The sequence below is a fragment of the Phalaenopsis equestris genome, unplaced genomic scaffold (genome assembly GCF_001263595.1).
Source record: "Phalaenopsis equestris unplaced genomic scaffold, ASM126359v1 Scaffold001245, whole genome shotgun sequence".
Classification (NCBI taxonomy): Eukaryota; Viridiplantae; Streptophyta; class Magnoliopsida; order Asparagales; family Orchidaceae; genus Phalaenopsis; species Phalaenopsis equestris.
Genome location: NW_018165684.1, coordinates 88,652 through 102,887, shown reverse-complemented (window position 1 = coordinate 102,887; position 14,236 = coordinate 88,652). Strand labels below are relative to the sequence as shown.

General features: G+C 34.1%; 1 protein-coding gene across 2 annotated transcripts in view; it reads left to right on the top strand.

Moving 5' to 3' along the window:
- Window positions 1–14,236, top strand: part of LOC110033646 (conserved oligomeric Golgi complex subunit 3) — a 121,776-nt gene that overhangs the window by 76,617 nt on the left and 30,923 nt on the right. For both annotated transcript variants that reach the window (XM_020737697.1, XM_020737696.1), the window contains exons 14-15: window positions 5,677–5,765; window positions 10,570–10,789. In XM_020737697.1, the coding sequence (XP_020593356.1) occupies window positions 5,677–5,765; window positions 10,570–10,789 (309 nt within the window). The remainder of the gene's footprint in view (window positions 1–5,676; window positions 5,766–10,569; window positions 10,790–14,236) is intronic.

Below are 14,236 nucleotides of genomic sequence, written 5' to 3'. Positions count from 1 at the left end.
ATATATATTAAAGTTAAAGATAAAGATAAATTTGTATGGGTGGGCCTAAACACCTAACTCAAACGACACAATACAAAAAAAAATGTAAAAGATGAGTACATATAAAAATAAAAAGAAACCTAAAAACCACCCGTGCGCTGAAAATGTGTGGGTCATCCCAATCTAGTCTTGCCTCTGACTCTAGTTCTCGGTAGAGATCCAGCTAGCAGATTGGTAAGGTGCTGACCATTACCCGTAGTAACTGAAGTATCATCCATAAGACTCCTGAGCTCTAGTAGATCTCCATTCTTCTTCTTCCTCTTGGAAGTGTAAACCTGTCATTCCTCCTCCGAAGAATCCGCCTGATGAGGTAGAGCTGAAGTAGAAGGATTACCAACAGTAATACCCACAATAGGTTCTACAATATGTGAAGTATGTTGCCGCTACACCAGATACTTCTTGAAGAAGTGCTGCGAGACTCTTCTGATTATTAATCTGAACACTATCATTTATAGGTAATAAATAGTCCATCAGTATTGTTTTGTATGGAGTTTGTAGGTGCCAACATCGGATCACTCGCAGTAACAGTAACAACAGTCTTATGGGGTGGTCCTCAGGTGCAACAGACACCTGTCTGGTAGTATACTCTTCAGGTGAAACTAAAATGTCCACAACAGTGAGGTTCGACTCATCCTTGTTCACTTGGACCTTAGATTTCAAATTAGGATGAAATTTGTGGCGTTTAACAAGGATATGACCAAACATCTTACAGTGGGTACAATATGGGGATTTGTGTTCCATGACGATTTGTTGTCAATATCCATTATGGGTTGTGCCCAGCCAGACTTCAGTAACATCAGGTAAAGTCCTTTCCGCAAGTATTCTGGCCACCGAGGGTCTGGTTAGGTTGAAAGTAGGCAAATCTAGTTTCAAAGGATCTCCAATGATGACCCTAATAGAGTAGATAACCTGATGGTGAAAAAAATGCAGCTTGAGACCAGGTACTAAATCATACCGGTACGGATGAGTTTCATGATTTGGGTCGAAATTAGGAGACCACTTGAGTAACTTCATTGATTTGTTTTCGATATTAAGATATTTCTTATAGAAAATTCTGGTGTAGTCTTCAACCACTTTTAGTTGGATCAACACATGTCTCTCATTCATGAGTCTCACTTTCCACTTGCCTACTAGCTTGAGATCATCAACACTCAATCTGATAACATCCATAGGAGGGTGTCCCCACTGAAATTTTTCAATAAGAGCAAACTTGAATTTTTCCGTCAGGGTAGAAGTTTCTGATTCAGAGAAAAGATTGCTGCTTTTCTACCTTTCCTACTTCACTTCTTAATAAAAGGACAATCATCTGTGCCCTCACGAGGTTTTTTATAACTTGAGGGGAATCCCACTGCGGACTCCACCTGAGGGTTACCCACCACGTGGACAAATGAGACTTTGTCCGGCTCAACCAAACAAGGAGGTGCCATCAGAGCAAGGAGAGCTGTCTGCGTTGAGCTACAGTGAAGAACAGTGAATGACGAGCGGCTTTGTCGCAGACGCGCCAGAGGCAGAGCCGAGCAGACGACGCGTCGAGCGGCTCTGTCAGAAGACCAACGGATAGAGTACTGTCAGAAGCGAACGCGTCGAGCAGACGCGAACGCGTCGTCGTCGAGACACAAACAAACTCCAACGAGCGCGAGCCGACGAAGGAGAAAGGAGCGGAAGCTTCGAGCGATGGAATCAATGGCGATCGCCGTTCAAAACCCTAGCAGAGAAGTCGTCCGACATCTCGCGTTGGCGTCGTCGATTGTGGCGGAGAAGAGTCCGTGCCGAGAAATGGCTTCAGAACGTTCCTATGCCGCTGCCCTCACCAGTGATAACTCCGTCTCCTCCCCTCTTTTGAATATGTTTTCGCAACGATACCACGACAATTTTGCTCATAGCATTGAAATCAGATTTCTCAAAAAAGCTTCCCGTAAAAACAACAAACCTGTAATCTTTCTCACTGAGACAGATATCTTTACCCTAGCTGCGCCCTGCCGACTGTTCTTAGTAGGTAATTTTCTTTATGGAAACCCTAAACTTGAGCTAATTCGAAAGAACTTTGAGCAAATGAAGCTGAAAGGGGTTGGAAGATCGGTAAATTGGATGGTCGTCACATTCTTATTCAATTATCAAATGACGAAAACTACACTCATTTATTTGCGAGAAGAGTTCTTCGAATAGAAAACCAGGTGATGAAGGTTTTAAAATGGACGGTGGATTTTCACCCTTGTACTGAACCTCCTACCATTCTTGTTTGGCTGCGCTTCCCGGGTTTGAAGATTCACCTTTTTGATCAAGAGCTTATCTTCGCTTTAGCGATGGTATACGGTAAACCCCTCAAAGCTGACACGCCTACAATGAATCTGAATCGGTCTTCAGAAGCCATAATTTTGATAGAAAGGGATATTACTTTACATTTTTTGGGAGAAATATGGATTGACACACAACATCAGAGATTTTGACAGTAAGCAAAACTTGAACATATACCACTTTATTGTACCCACTGCCGTATGTTTGGACATTCTCCTTCTCAATGTTATCAGTTGCATCCAAATTTAAAACCTTCAAGTAAAAACGCTTCTGGATCTGCCCCACTTCATACATGTCCCTCCTCCGCTCGTGAGTGCATTCCACAGACTATTGAAACACCGGTTGACACGATGCTACTTCTCCCTCCACTACCAAAGACAATACTATCTTTGTTCTTCCGACAGATATATTGGCAGACGGTTTACTTGAGTCCGATAATCAGGATAGTATTGAAGCTCCACATCCCTAGGATGCATCAGGTGCTGAAGAGACATGCTTACCACCTCTTCAGAATCAGAATGTTGTTACTGCTAGTCAGGAGCTGAGGGCTCATTCTCCCCTACATGCCCAACAATCTGTTGACCACACCGATCAGATGAGCCAGTCCTCGGATGAGGAATGACAGGTATACACATCTAGAAAGAAAAAAAAGAATGGAGACACACCCCAACTTGGGAACTTAATGGATGATACTCTAGTAACTTCGGGTAATGGAACGACACTCAGCAATTTGTTAGCTGTCTCCGCTCCTAGAATTAGAGGCAGAGGCAAGACCAAGCTGGCTCATGCCTAACAGCTTATTTTCTATAAGTTTTGTTTTTTTGTGTTTTATCTATGTTTCATTCATTTAGGATGCTAGTGTTTGATGTATTAAAGAATAATGACCAGGGATGGTCCAAAGACAAGCCACCGCTTGTCATCTCTTTCTCTAGCTCTTTGACTCGCTAAATTAATTGTGAGAAAGGTCAAAAAAGAAGGGAATCAATGAAATGCAAAAAAATTCCTTATAAGTCTTCCCTCTCATAGAGAACTTGGATGATAGAAACCTATTTATAAGAGAAGAGAGGTGATGGTGGAGTGGGGATGCTTAGCTAATTCATATTAGCTAGGTGGCATGAGGTTGATCTTTCACCAAGCATTTACAAGCTAAAGGAGTCCACAAATTTTATGCTTATCAGATGCACTATAGATAGGCATTCATTTAGATATAGTAGAAAGCATTATTTAATTTTGCTTTTAATATGTAAGCACTATTATTGATTGTTAGAATTCTACATATATATATATATATATATATATATATATCATGAATATGCTAATCGTCATTATGTGTCAATATATAACTTACGATTACAAGATGTCCCCTAATTGAGTGTAATCATTTTATCATAGATGATAGGGAAAAATAATATACTTTACAACATTATGAGCTATTTAACACATAACTCACATCGAGATCTAAAATATTTATAAGCTTTTTTTGACATAGGACAAACATACTTGCTTCTTGATATGGAGCTTGGATATTTTACATGATATATGGATCAAAACTAAGAATTTTATCCTTGCACTTGTCACCACTAAAAGTTGAATTTTTACTTAATAAAAATCTAATAACTAACCAACTCAAATATCTAAATCAAAATAATCTCAAAGCAACCTTTATCCTTACTATGATCACTACACATGAAGGCCCTTAAGCCTACCAATCTTAATTCAAAGCCGTTTTGCCAAAAAATCGCTAAAGAATGGAATTTTCTTACCAAAGCAAGCTAGCAGCCTCTACTTCCCTGCTACCGAAATCACGCCTTCATCTCTCTATTCAACACCGTAGAGGGTGTGGGATTGGGAGTAAGAGGGAATGGGATGCTTTTGTTCTGCGGTTTTCATTTAAGTAATTATTTCATTATACTTAATACTCCTTTTACTACATAGCCATTCCCTACGACATCAGCCATTGCATACAAGGCTAAGTGGAAAAAATGATTAATGTTAATTTTTATAATGGGATGTAAGGTAACAATAAATAAATTTTAGTATAAATAATTTAATTATTAAATTGACATAATTGATAAAAAAGAAATGCAAATTTAATAAAACAATTTTAATTATTTTCATGATTTGTGGATCAAAATTTTAAGTTCATTTTTTTTTATGTTACCTTTTGAATGTTGTATCATATTTTGGAGTTGTATAAACCTTAGAAATGAGTTCTTTCTATCCCACATTGAAGTTCACATTTAGCATCTTACCAGATTAATCTATTTCTTTTATTAGCTACTTTAATACAACTACACACTTCAGGAGTACTGGAGCACTAGCCAGCCGTCTTGTCTGACTTGTGACTCTTTCTAGTAATCCCCATCCTGGGTGGCTTAAGGTAAATGTGGAAGGGCAAAATTACTGCTGCTTTCGATGCACAAATTGAGTGCTGGGACGGTTTTCAGGTTGAGCTGATGGCACTTTCCTCCATCAGAGACTCCTTGGACCCTTGGATGATGAAATTTCATGGCATTATTACAGGGACAGCATCATTATTACCAACTCTCTCGAAGGCACAGTGCATGATAAGACTTGGAAGAAAAGGCCACAACAAAGCTTTGACTTTGCTTTTCCAAAATATAGATTGAGGAGAAAATAAGGCAGCACATTGTTGCATATAGATAGCACACCAAAGGGTTGCTTTTTGATTAGAGAAATAGATGAATCTCATGCTATCTTTTCTTTTGTTAGCTTTGATAGATCTCTTGTAAATGCCGAATGACATCTATTTTGTATTCTTTTGATTTTTAATACAACATATACTATTTCAAGGAGTGCCAGTGGTTTATTGTTCTTTGAGATGATGGACATATTTATGATGATTCATGGGTTGATGTGCAGAAGGACAAATATTTTGTAGAGATTTGTGGTTGTACTTTCTTTCGGGATTTTTTCTGTGTTTATTCTTTTTCTTCATAATTTTTAGCTGGTTTTATGTGATCAATTTAGATTTTTGAAGGATGATTTTAATTAGTTACTGAGTTTTATTATTTGCCGTTATTTTTCTTATAGAATTTCTAGTTTTAGTGATTATTAAATTATCTTTTGGTATGAGCATAACATGTTTTCGTTCTTACACTGAAAGAGATAAATTTTTTTATCCGATTTTGTGAATTGTTAATACATGAATTGTAGGTTTTTTCTTATATTTTCATTTTGAATCTCATCATACGTTGCATTTGCATAGTTCTTGACTTTCAAGTTTCCATCATACGGCTTTAATCTTATCTAAGATTGAAGTTTTTTAAATCCCTTTTTCTATTTGTTCATTTTAAATTCTTTGTTCTATTTCATTCCCAGGTTTGCCAGCTGGAACACCAACTGTTTGACCATTTCTTTCCTTCCTCTTCAACAGATGTCTCCAATATGGCTCCACTAATAGATCCGCTGTGAGTTTAAGTTGTTCTTTTTATTGGTTACAAAGGACTTTCTTTACTGCTTCAAATTTGTTAAATGAGCTTCCATTAGGACATTGCTCAAGTTTTTTTTTATTATAAAGTTTTGCCTGAAATGAGGTGCATTATTTGATTCATTTAGCTGTCAAATTGTTATAGAAGAGTTATATTTGTTACTATTTGATGAGAATTTGTGGAGTCACTTCTCTCATTGAACTATGTTCAAGTTGAGCTGGGTGATTACTAATTTCCTGTTAGAGCAGACCAAAATGTTTGAAAAGTGTAGTTCTACACTTTTCAATCCCAGGATTCCAATTTTTCTTGAATTGAAAAGAAAGATAGCTGTTTCATTCTGATATATTTATATCGATCTTCTTCTCTTCTTATTCATTTTGTGGAGCGCTACATGTGAATGTCAAGTTTAATTTACTAAGAATGTCATAAAACTGAACTAGCTAGTAATTTCCTGTTAGAGCAGACCAAATTGTTTGAAAAGTGTAGTTCAACTCTTTTCAATCCCAGGATTCCATTTTTTCTTGAATTGAAAAGAAAGATAGCTGTTTCATCGTGCTATATTTTTATCGATCTTCTTCTCTTCATATTCATTTTGTGGAGAGCTACATGTGAATATAAAGTCTAATTTACCAAGAATGTTGCAGAACAGGCTACGTTATCTTTATTCCTATTCCTTCTGAATCCATTGTTTCAGTGAAATTATGATTCACATCACAAACTGGAAGCTACTTGACATGCTCTTAACCATGAACACAGACCAATCATAAAATTTTCTAGATGAAAGAAGAATGATAGATGTCACAAAATTAAAGATTCAGGCTTTAGGCCGCTTTAAATAAAAACACCCTTTAAAAGTTAACATGGAAACATGCAAAGCGTTGGAAGCATCTACACGCCTAACAACACATAAGTATTTGAGGTAATATTTTTGTGAAATTATATAATTTATAAAACAATTTATAACTTTAAAAAGTTAAAAATATTACTTTCCCAGAATCCCTTAAAAACTAGTCTAAAACTGTAAGTTTTCAATTTAAAAATATCAAACTTTTGATTGTAACATATATTCAGTTCACCATTAATAGTAGTTGTAGTTATTTTTTAATAGGAAACTGAGAACCAATGTAGCTACAGTAGCAGTAGCAAAGTCACTAGTAGATTAGAGACAGTTAAAGAAAAAGGTAGACTACCCCCACAGCACATTTTACCTAAGGCAAAACCAATGGAAATCAACAAGGATTGATCCTTACTGCAGTGCAATATCGAAAAAAGAACAAATCAACTGAGCCCCACTACATTGTTATGCTGAGATGGAACAGAGTAGTCGATTCCAACTTCAACATTTTACCATAGATAACAAACCTACATAGCCTCATATGGAATAAAGTTACAAAGTGACACATTGACCAATCAATTGCAATTCCAGCACAACTTAACGGTATATAAGAAATTTTATAGCAGAATGTGGAGCAATCAGCGGCAATTTCAATACACCTTCACAAGAAATAGGAAGGCTGCAACAATAATGATAACCATCAACTTGACGCGCGCGCGCGCACACACACATACACAAGTATATATATTTATAATAATAATAATAATGATAATGATAATAATAATCGTAATTGTAATAATAATAATAATAATAATAATAATAATAATAATAATAATAATAAAACAAAATGAGATAAGAAGACATTTTGTATGCTCTAATCGATGAATTGGCTCAAAATATGACGTGAAACAACATTCCTTGGTCTCATTTATTTATTTAATTAATAATAAAAAATAAAAGCACACAAATCTATTCATATTCTCACCACCAATATTTAAAATTTGAAATATATAAAATGATGTGTTGCCAAATATTTAATAACTCTGAGTGTTTTAGTATGATAAAAAAAATAATATCAATTAGAATAACAAACAATATTCACTTAAATTTTTGAGGTGATTTGCAAATGATGACAACTTCAGTTGATCTTAAAAAATAAAAGAGGAAGTTAAAAGAGCAGATGAAAATATTGGGACAACCTTTAGGTGTCAGTATATTGTCTTAATATAGAACTGTTTTGTTTATCTATTCATTTGTCTAATTAACTAAAAGAAAATTAAATAATTTGATTAACTAAGCATTTTTTCTCTTTGCTTAGATATAAAATTGTACTATTAGATATTGAGGCTATTTTCTTGTTGGGCGAGGCATTTTTTTTAGTGTTAGCGATAGACTGAATGGGGGGAGGGAGAGTGGGGCAGAGAGGGTTGAGGAGAGATTGAGAGAGAGGGAGTGGCAAATAATGGAGATTAGGTGGCCTGTAGGTCTTTGAATGATGGTTATCATCCAATGGAAGGAAGTGGAAATATTTGGTAGCTAGATTTATGTAGGACTCAACTCGAGACCTGCCAAACATTAAAATTGACACACTATAGAATATTAAATAACATTTATACACAATGTATTTTAAATCCTTAATTTACTAAAACTTAGCATTGAGTGGATTTAACTTGATTTGCATGTCTCATGAACTCTTCTTTTGTTCACACATCATGATCCTTTCAATGTCTTGCCATTAAGCTCGTTTCGTGACTTCTCACTTTTGTGTCATAGAGGGTTTTAGATGGAAGCGAAGGAGGGAGAAAGATCAGTTTGGGTTCATGCGTGGGTTTGGAAGCATGCTAGCATATGTGGGCCAAGGAGAGACCAACATGCTAGGATGAGTAGCTGGTTGATGTCACGGAGAGAGCGATGGAGGTATTGTGGGAGAGAGAACTGGCTTTTAATTTTAATTTAATTTTTTTTATTTAATGAAGTGAGGGGGACAGGACGGGAGTCATGAGGTGTGGGCTTGCAACTATGAAACTGGGGTTGCGTAATGGGAGGTTGCTTGGGTTGCTTTGATTTAAATACAAGTATTTTAATAAATTATATTTATATAATAAATATAATTAAATATATATTAAAAATATTATTAAATATTACCAATTATAATAAGCAATAAATTTTTTCTAATTATTAACTTGTTAAATTTCATTATAATGTGTTTTGACTCACAAATTTTAAGCATCCATGTATTCAAATTCTAAATTCTTTCGTCATGTGGGGGTTTGGGTGAAATGTAGCCCTAGACATTTCAACATGGTTCGTTTCGCAAAACGGGCGACGATCAAGTAATTTCATTGCAGGTGATACATTTTGAATTGATTGTGTGATATTTCAATTGTTATTTTTAGTTTTTCTTCATGTCAATCGGGTTGATGTGAAATAGAGTTTAACATAGAGTGATCAAATACAATACCTGAATTGAAATGACTTGCAGTTGCAATAGTAAAATAAACCTGTCAAGATGCTCAAACACAAGGGAATACATTCCGTTTTTTATCGTTTTCATCAACATAGGCTAAGAAACAAACTAGTGACAAAATCTATGAAATAGGACATCTAAAGTAAACATCACAACTTCAAATATTGATTTGCTCGCCTTCACACTTACATTTTATGTTTTTGTTAAATGCTCACTTTCAAACTTTCATCAATCAACTGCTCTATTCATGTTCTTGAGTTCTAAATTTGACGTTAACTTCAATTTCTTTGCTTCCATCGCACATCTTCAAGCCATACTTGTAGCTTCTAATTCCTTTCATAATAAGTTTACCTCACTGTCTTATTGGTTTTTCTTTCAAACACTATCAGTTATCAAGTTTCTGCATTATAATGCTTCATAGTTCTTGTTGCAGCCTTATAATGTTTACAAATTTAGACCTCATTTAACATCATTTATTGGATTTGTACAACGTAATTTGTCTTGTTGTAGCCTTATATATTTACTTTTGTGTTCTTATTCAATCACATAGCACTTTTTAGGTACCTATTTTCATTTTAATCACTTAAATTTACAAACGAAGACCTCATTTAATGTCATCATTTTTTAATATTTGATCAAAGGTGCAAAAAAAGATAATGTCTAGGTACTTTTGTAGAGATTGTGGAGTTTATTCTCATGTAGCGAAAAAAATCATGTAATGGACTATGCTTTTGTTCTCTACTAATCCTAGCTTTTTTTGCATCATAAAATTTTCTAAGGTAATTTTAACATTAGACATGTTTATCTATAAAATTATATGCAAATACCATAACATATATTAAACTATCTCATTTTCAAAATCTAATAATAACTACTACAATCAAATTATATGAATGCGTAATGTGGCCCTTATTAATCTTATTGTGATTAAAAACTCTTTCATTACTTCACAATTAATGTTCTACTAACCCCCATTTCATCATATATATCATCATTAATTTCAACATCCTTTTAACACATGCCTTTTGTATGCTCACCAAATCAATCCTCTTGATATTAGTTCATATTGATTTTTCAATCTTAATAAAATATATAAAAATCAGTGAATTGTTCTTTAATCTTTGTCACTAATTGCCTTAGTGAAACTCACTTTCACAATTGATATTTCTGGCACAATTTTAAATTGATTCTTCAATATTATTGTGATTCTTTTAGCCTTTGTTTTGACTCTTATTGATATGCGAATAGTATGTTTTATAATTACTTGAATAATTCTAAATATTTAACATTGCGGTCAAGAAATTTCATTAATTTATGCGATGAAACATCATAAGATTAATATTTTATCCCCTCAAGTAATTAAGAAAGAAAAACTAACAGTCAAATAAGTTTAACATAACAAATCCTCAGCAACTTCTGTCAATGCTTTTACTGTGTATCTTCCCCTAATTTTACCTTTTTTATGTTGCCAAATTCTACAGGTGCACATATTTGTATGATACTCTTCGCCCCAAAGTGATATATCAAGCAAATCTTGATTCTCTTTGTGAGCTTGTTGACATCCTAAAAGTTGAAGTGCTAGGAGATCAACTTAATAGACGGGGCGAATCCCTTGCAGGTCTACGTCCTATGCTTCAAAGAATACTTGCTGATATTCATGAAAGGTTGACATTTTGTGCACGAACTTATATCCGTGACAAGGTATGGACTATGTATCAGCTTATAAGCTAATTTAGTTCTTATCTTGTTGGATTCAATTTAGTTTACTTTATGAATCATAGAGTTGAAAACATAATTTGGGGATTGCGAACTTGTCTTGTTTTACATTGACTAAACAATTTGTTCCCCACTTATTTTGAATCTTTTGGATAGAAATTTTGTTTACTCATTAATCATGTTATTCAAAGCCATAATAGCATAAGTTAAACAGTATCAATAGAATGGAAATTAAGGATGACCATTGGAGAATTTTATTTATCATAACTCCCACTTCTATTTTTTTTCCTCGCATGTCAACGTCCATAACTCACCCATATCTCTCGTACTTGCTGTGTCTCCAACTATTATCTCAAATCATGCACCTATTCTTCCTTCCTTTTGCTTGTGCTCACCTTCTCACTCCCATCGTCCTCCTCAGCGGCTCCTAATCAAATTTGTGAATAAGGAAGCAAGGAAGGCACGTTGGAGCTTGCTAGTAGAAGTTATTAATGGGTTCAAAATGTGATAAGAGATGAGGAGGTCACCGGGGACTTGCTTGCGAAAGCATCTATAGACCAGCGGTATGCGAAACTAGTAGTCACTTGGGGACTTGCATCATGGGCCAACAATGTACAAAGGAGAGAAGAGTGTGGGAGAGATGCGAATTCAAGTTAAATTCACCTTTGTCTTGGATTTAGTAAATTTGAGATTAAGTTAAAAAATGGAAAAAAAATGGTTTTAGGATTATATAGTGTTTTAAGTTGTCATTTTGGCATGATTCAAGCTAAATCCTGCTTAAAACTTGTTCAAATATCAAATCTTTCTACCAAGCATCTCATCCTCTCTCTCTTTTTCTCTCTCTCCCTATATATATTTTCTCTCTCCCTATATATATTTTTTCTCTTTCCTTCACTATCTCTCTCTTTCTCCCTAGATCTCTCTTCCCTTCTCCACTCTCCTTTTACTTCTCTCTCTCCGTATATCTTTTTATTTAAAAAAAAAAACAAAAAAATAGAGAATAATGAAGAGGATAAAAAGGGAAATAAAGTGTTCTGTATTTTGATCATGCAATCTCATAGTTGCCATTTCACCTGGATAAATATGTCATTGGCACACCCTGTTCACAAGTATGATACAAAAAATAAGTTCACCATGACATTTAAATACCCTTTGACTTTGATGTAGGCTTTTCTTGGCGGTGTTTAGGAATCTTGAGTGAGATTGGGATGGGATTAAGGGTTTCTCAGATTATTGGAAACTTGGAATGATGGATATTGAGAGGTTAGAGGTGTGACCGATCTCTACGGTACACCTAGTGATTTAAGATTTAAATATTATAATTTTTAAAATATTTTATAAATTTAATAACTTAATTTTTCACGTTTAATCACTTCACACTAGGTATTAATGCAAATACACGTATCATTCAAGTAATATATGACTTTCTTTAGTCTCGAATATTGAACCCAAAAGGAAGGTCGTAAATTGGACATACTTAAGAAAAGTTCTAACTGAATTTAAGTAGTCTAAGCTAGGAAATATGTTTGATTTTTAATGAGATCTAGGGAATTCTACCAAACTAATACTAAACCTCTAATTTTACTATTAAGTTAACTACACTAAGTATAATGAAGCAGGAAAGTTTCAACAACAACAACAACAACAAAGCCTTAATCCCACTACGTGGGGTCGGCTACATGAATCCTTTTTCTCCATTGCGTCCTATTTAGTGTCATATTTTCATTTAGTTCTAGTAAATTAAGATCATTTTTAATACAATAAGCCCAAGTCTTCCTAGGTCTACCTCTGCCTTTCTTAACACAAGTCGAATTTAAAACATCTACTCTCCTAATCGGATCATCTAATGGTCGACGTTTAATATGACCAAACCATCTAAGACGACTTTCTCTAATTTTGTCTGTCACAGGAGCTACACCAACCCTATCACGAATATATTCATTCCACATTTTGTCTCTAAGTATTTAAGTAAATATTGAAAATAAAAAAAATTAAAATATTTAAACTAAATATTGTCATACATCAAAAAAGTATTGAAGATTCTAAAGATAAATAGTCAAATGGCTTGATAACAAAGATTAAGCAGGATTCAAAAACTAAATTGTCAAATGGCTTGGTAGCAAGATTTAAGTAGGATTTATAAAATATTTAAACTAAATATTGCCAAACAACAAAAAATTTAAAAATAAAAAATAAAGACTTTGAAATCTACAATAACAGGATTTGTCATAAATAAATTCATAGGGTTAAAATGGCAAATTCAAATCCTACAGGATCTTAAAACTCGTTTTACCTCCATTTTTCCCTAAATAACAGAAGAGTGTGGTCGTAAGGAAAAAAAAATACCAGGACATTGGTATACTGGATTTAGAGAAGATGTTGCTAACAAGAGGTAGTCTGGTAAAATCAACCATGGAAGAGAGACATGCATGAGTTTCAAAGAAGTTTGTAAGTCGTGATCCCGTCTTTACCTTGCCAACTATCTCTAGTCGAGAATGTACGAGGGTTTCAGGCACGAGAAAAGGTGGAAGGGTAAGGTAGATAGTGGTTTCGAGTAAAATTGTGAGACGGGAGTTTTGGAGGTATTAGTATGTCATGATCCCAACTTTTCCTATTGGGGTTGGAATAATAAATAATAAAACTACGTGTAGAAAAATAAAAATGAAGGGAAGAAAATTTCGAGAGATAGCAAGATTTCCCGCGCTTCAACACAGAACGGTAAACAGAGGCTAAACTGTCTGCGTGTTCCTTATTAACTGAACTTTTAAGGTCTAAAATTAGTAAAATTAAGATTTGTGATGTGATATTGATAAATATTAATGTTTGGTGTGCTAGATATGTAAAAACCCTAACATTAAAATATGTCATGCTGTAATATATGATGCACAATTTCTACCCAACACAGCATTTGATATCGTCATTAATTTCACTTGTTGGCAAATATAAACAAATAAATGATGCAAACACCACTAGTAAATGAAATAGATAAGATAAAAATAAATAAAAAATAATTATGATCCTTCATAAAGAAAAAAAAATCTTCGTTGAGATAAATGAATATATTTATCCCTGTTAATTTACTTAAATTGCTTCTTTCCTGACATTACAATAACAAACATAAAATATTGTTACTCAAATTATTTCTACATAATTTTCTTATATTTTAAAAAAATATGAATATATTAGATCTAATATATGTACTTTTCTTCTAAAAACATAGGCGTTGATTAGACCCCATCCGTGAACGACTCTTATTTGAATGAACAGTTTTTTTATAGGCGTTTTTTACGCCAATCATTTAGCCATGATTAGAACAGTTTCATTTACCCCCAAACTATTTTCCCGTAATGCCAACTGCTCCATTTATTAAAAGGGAAGAAAAGTTGCCTACCAACCATAATCCTACCAAAAGTGTTCAAAATACGTTTTTTT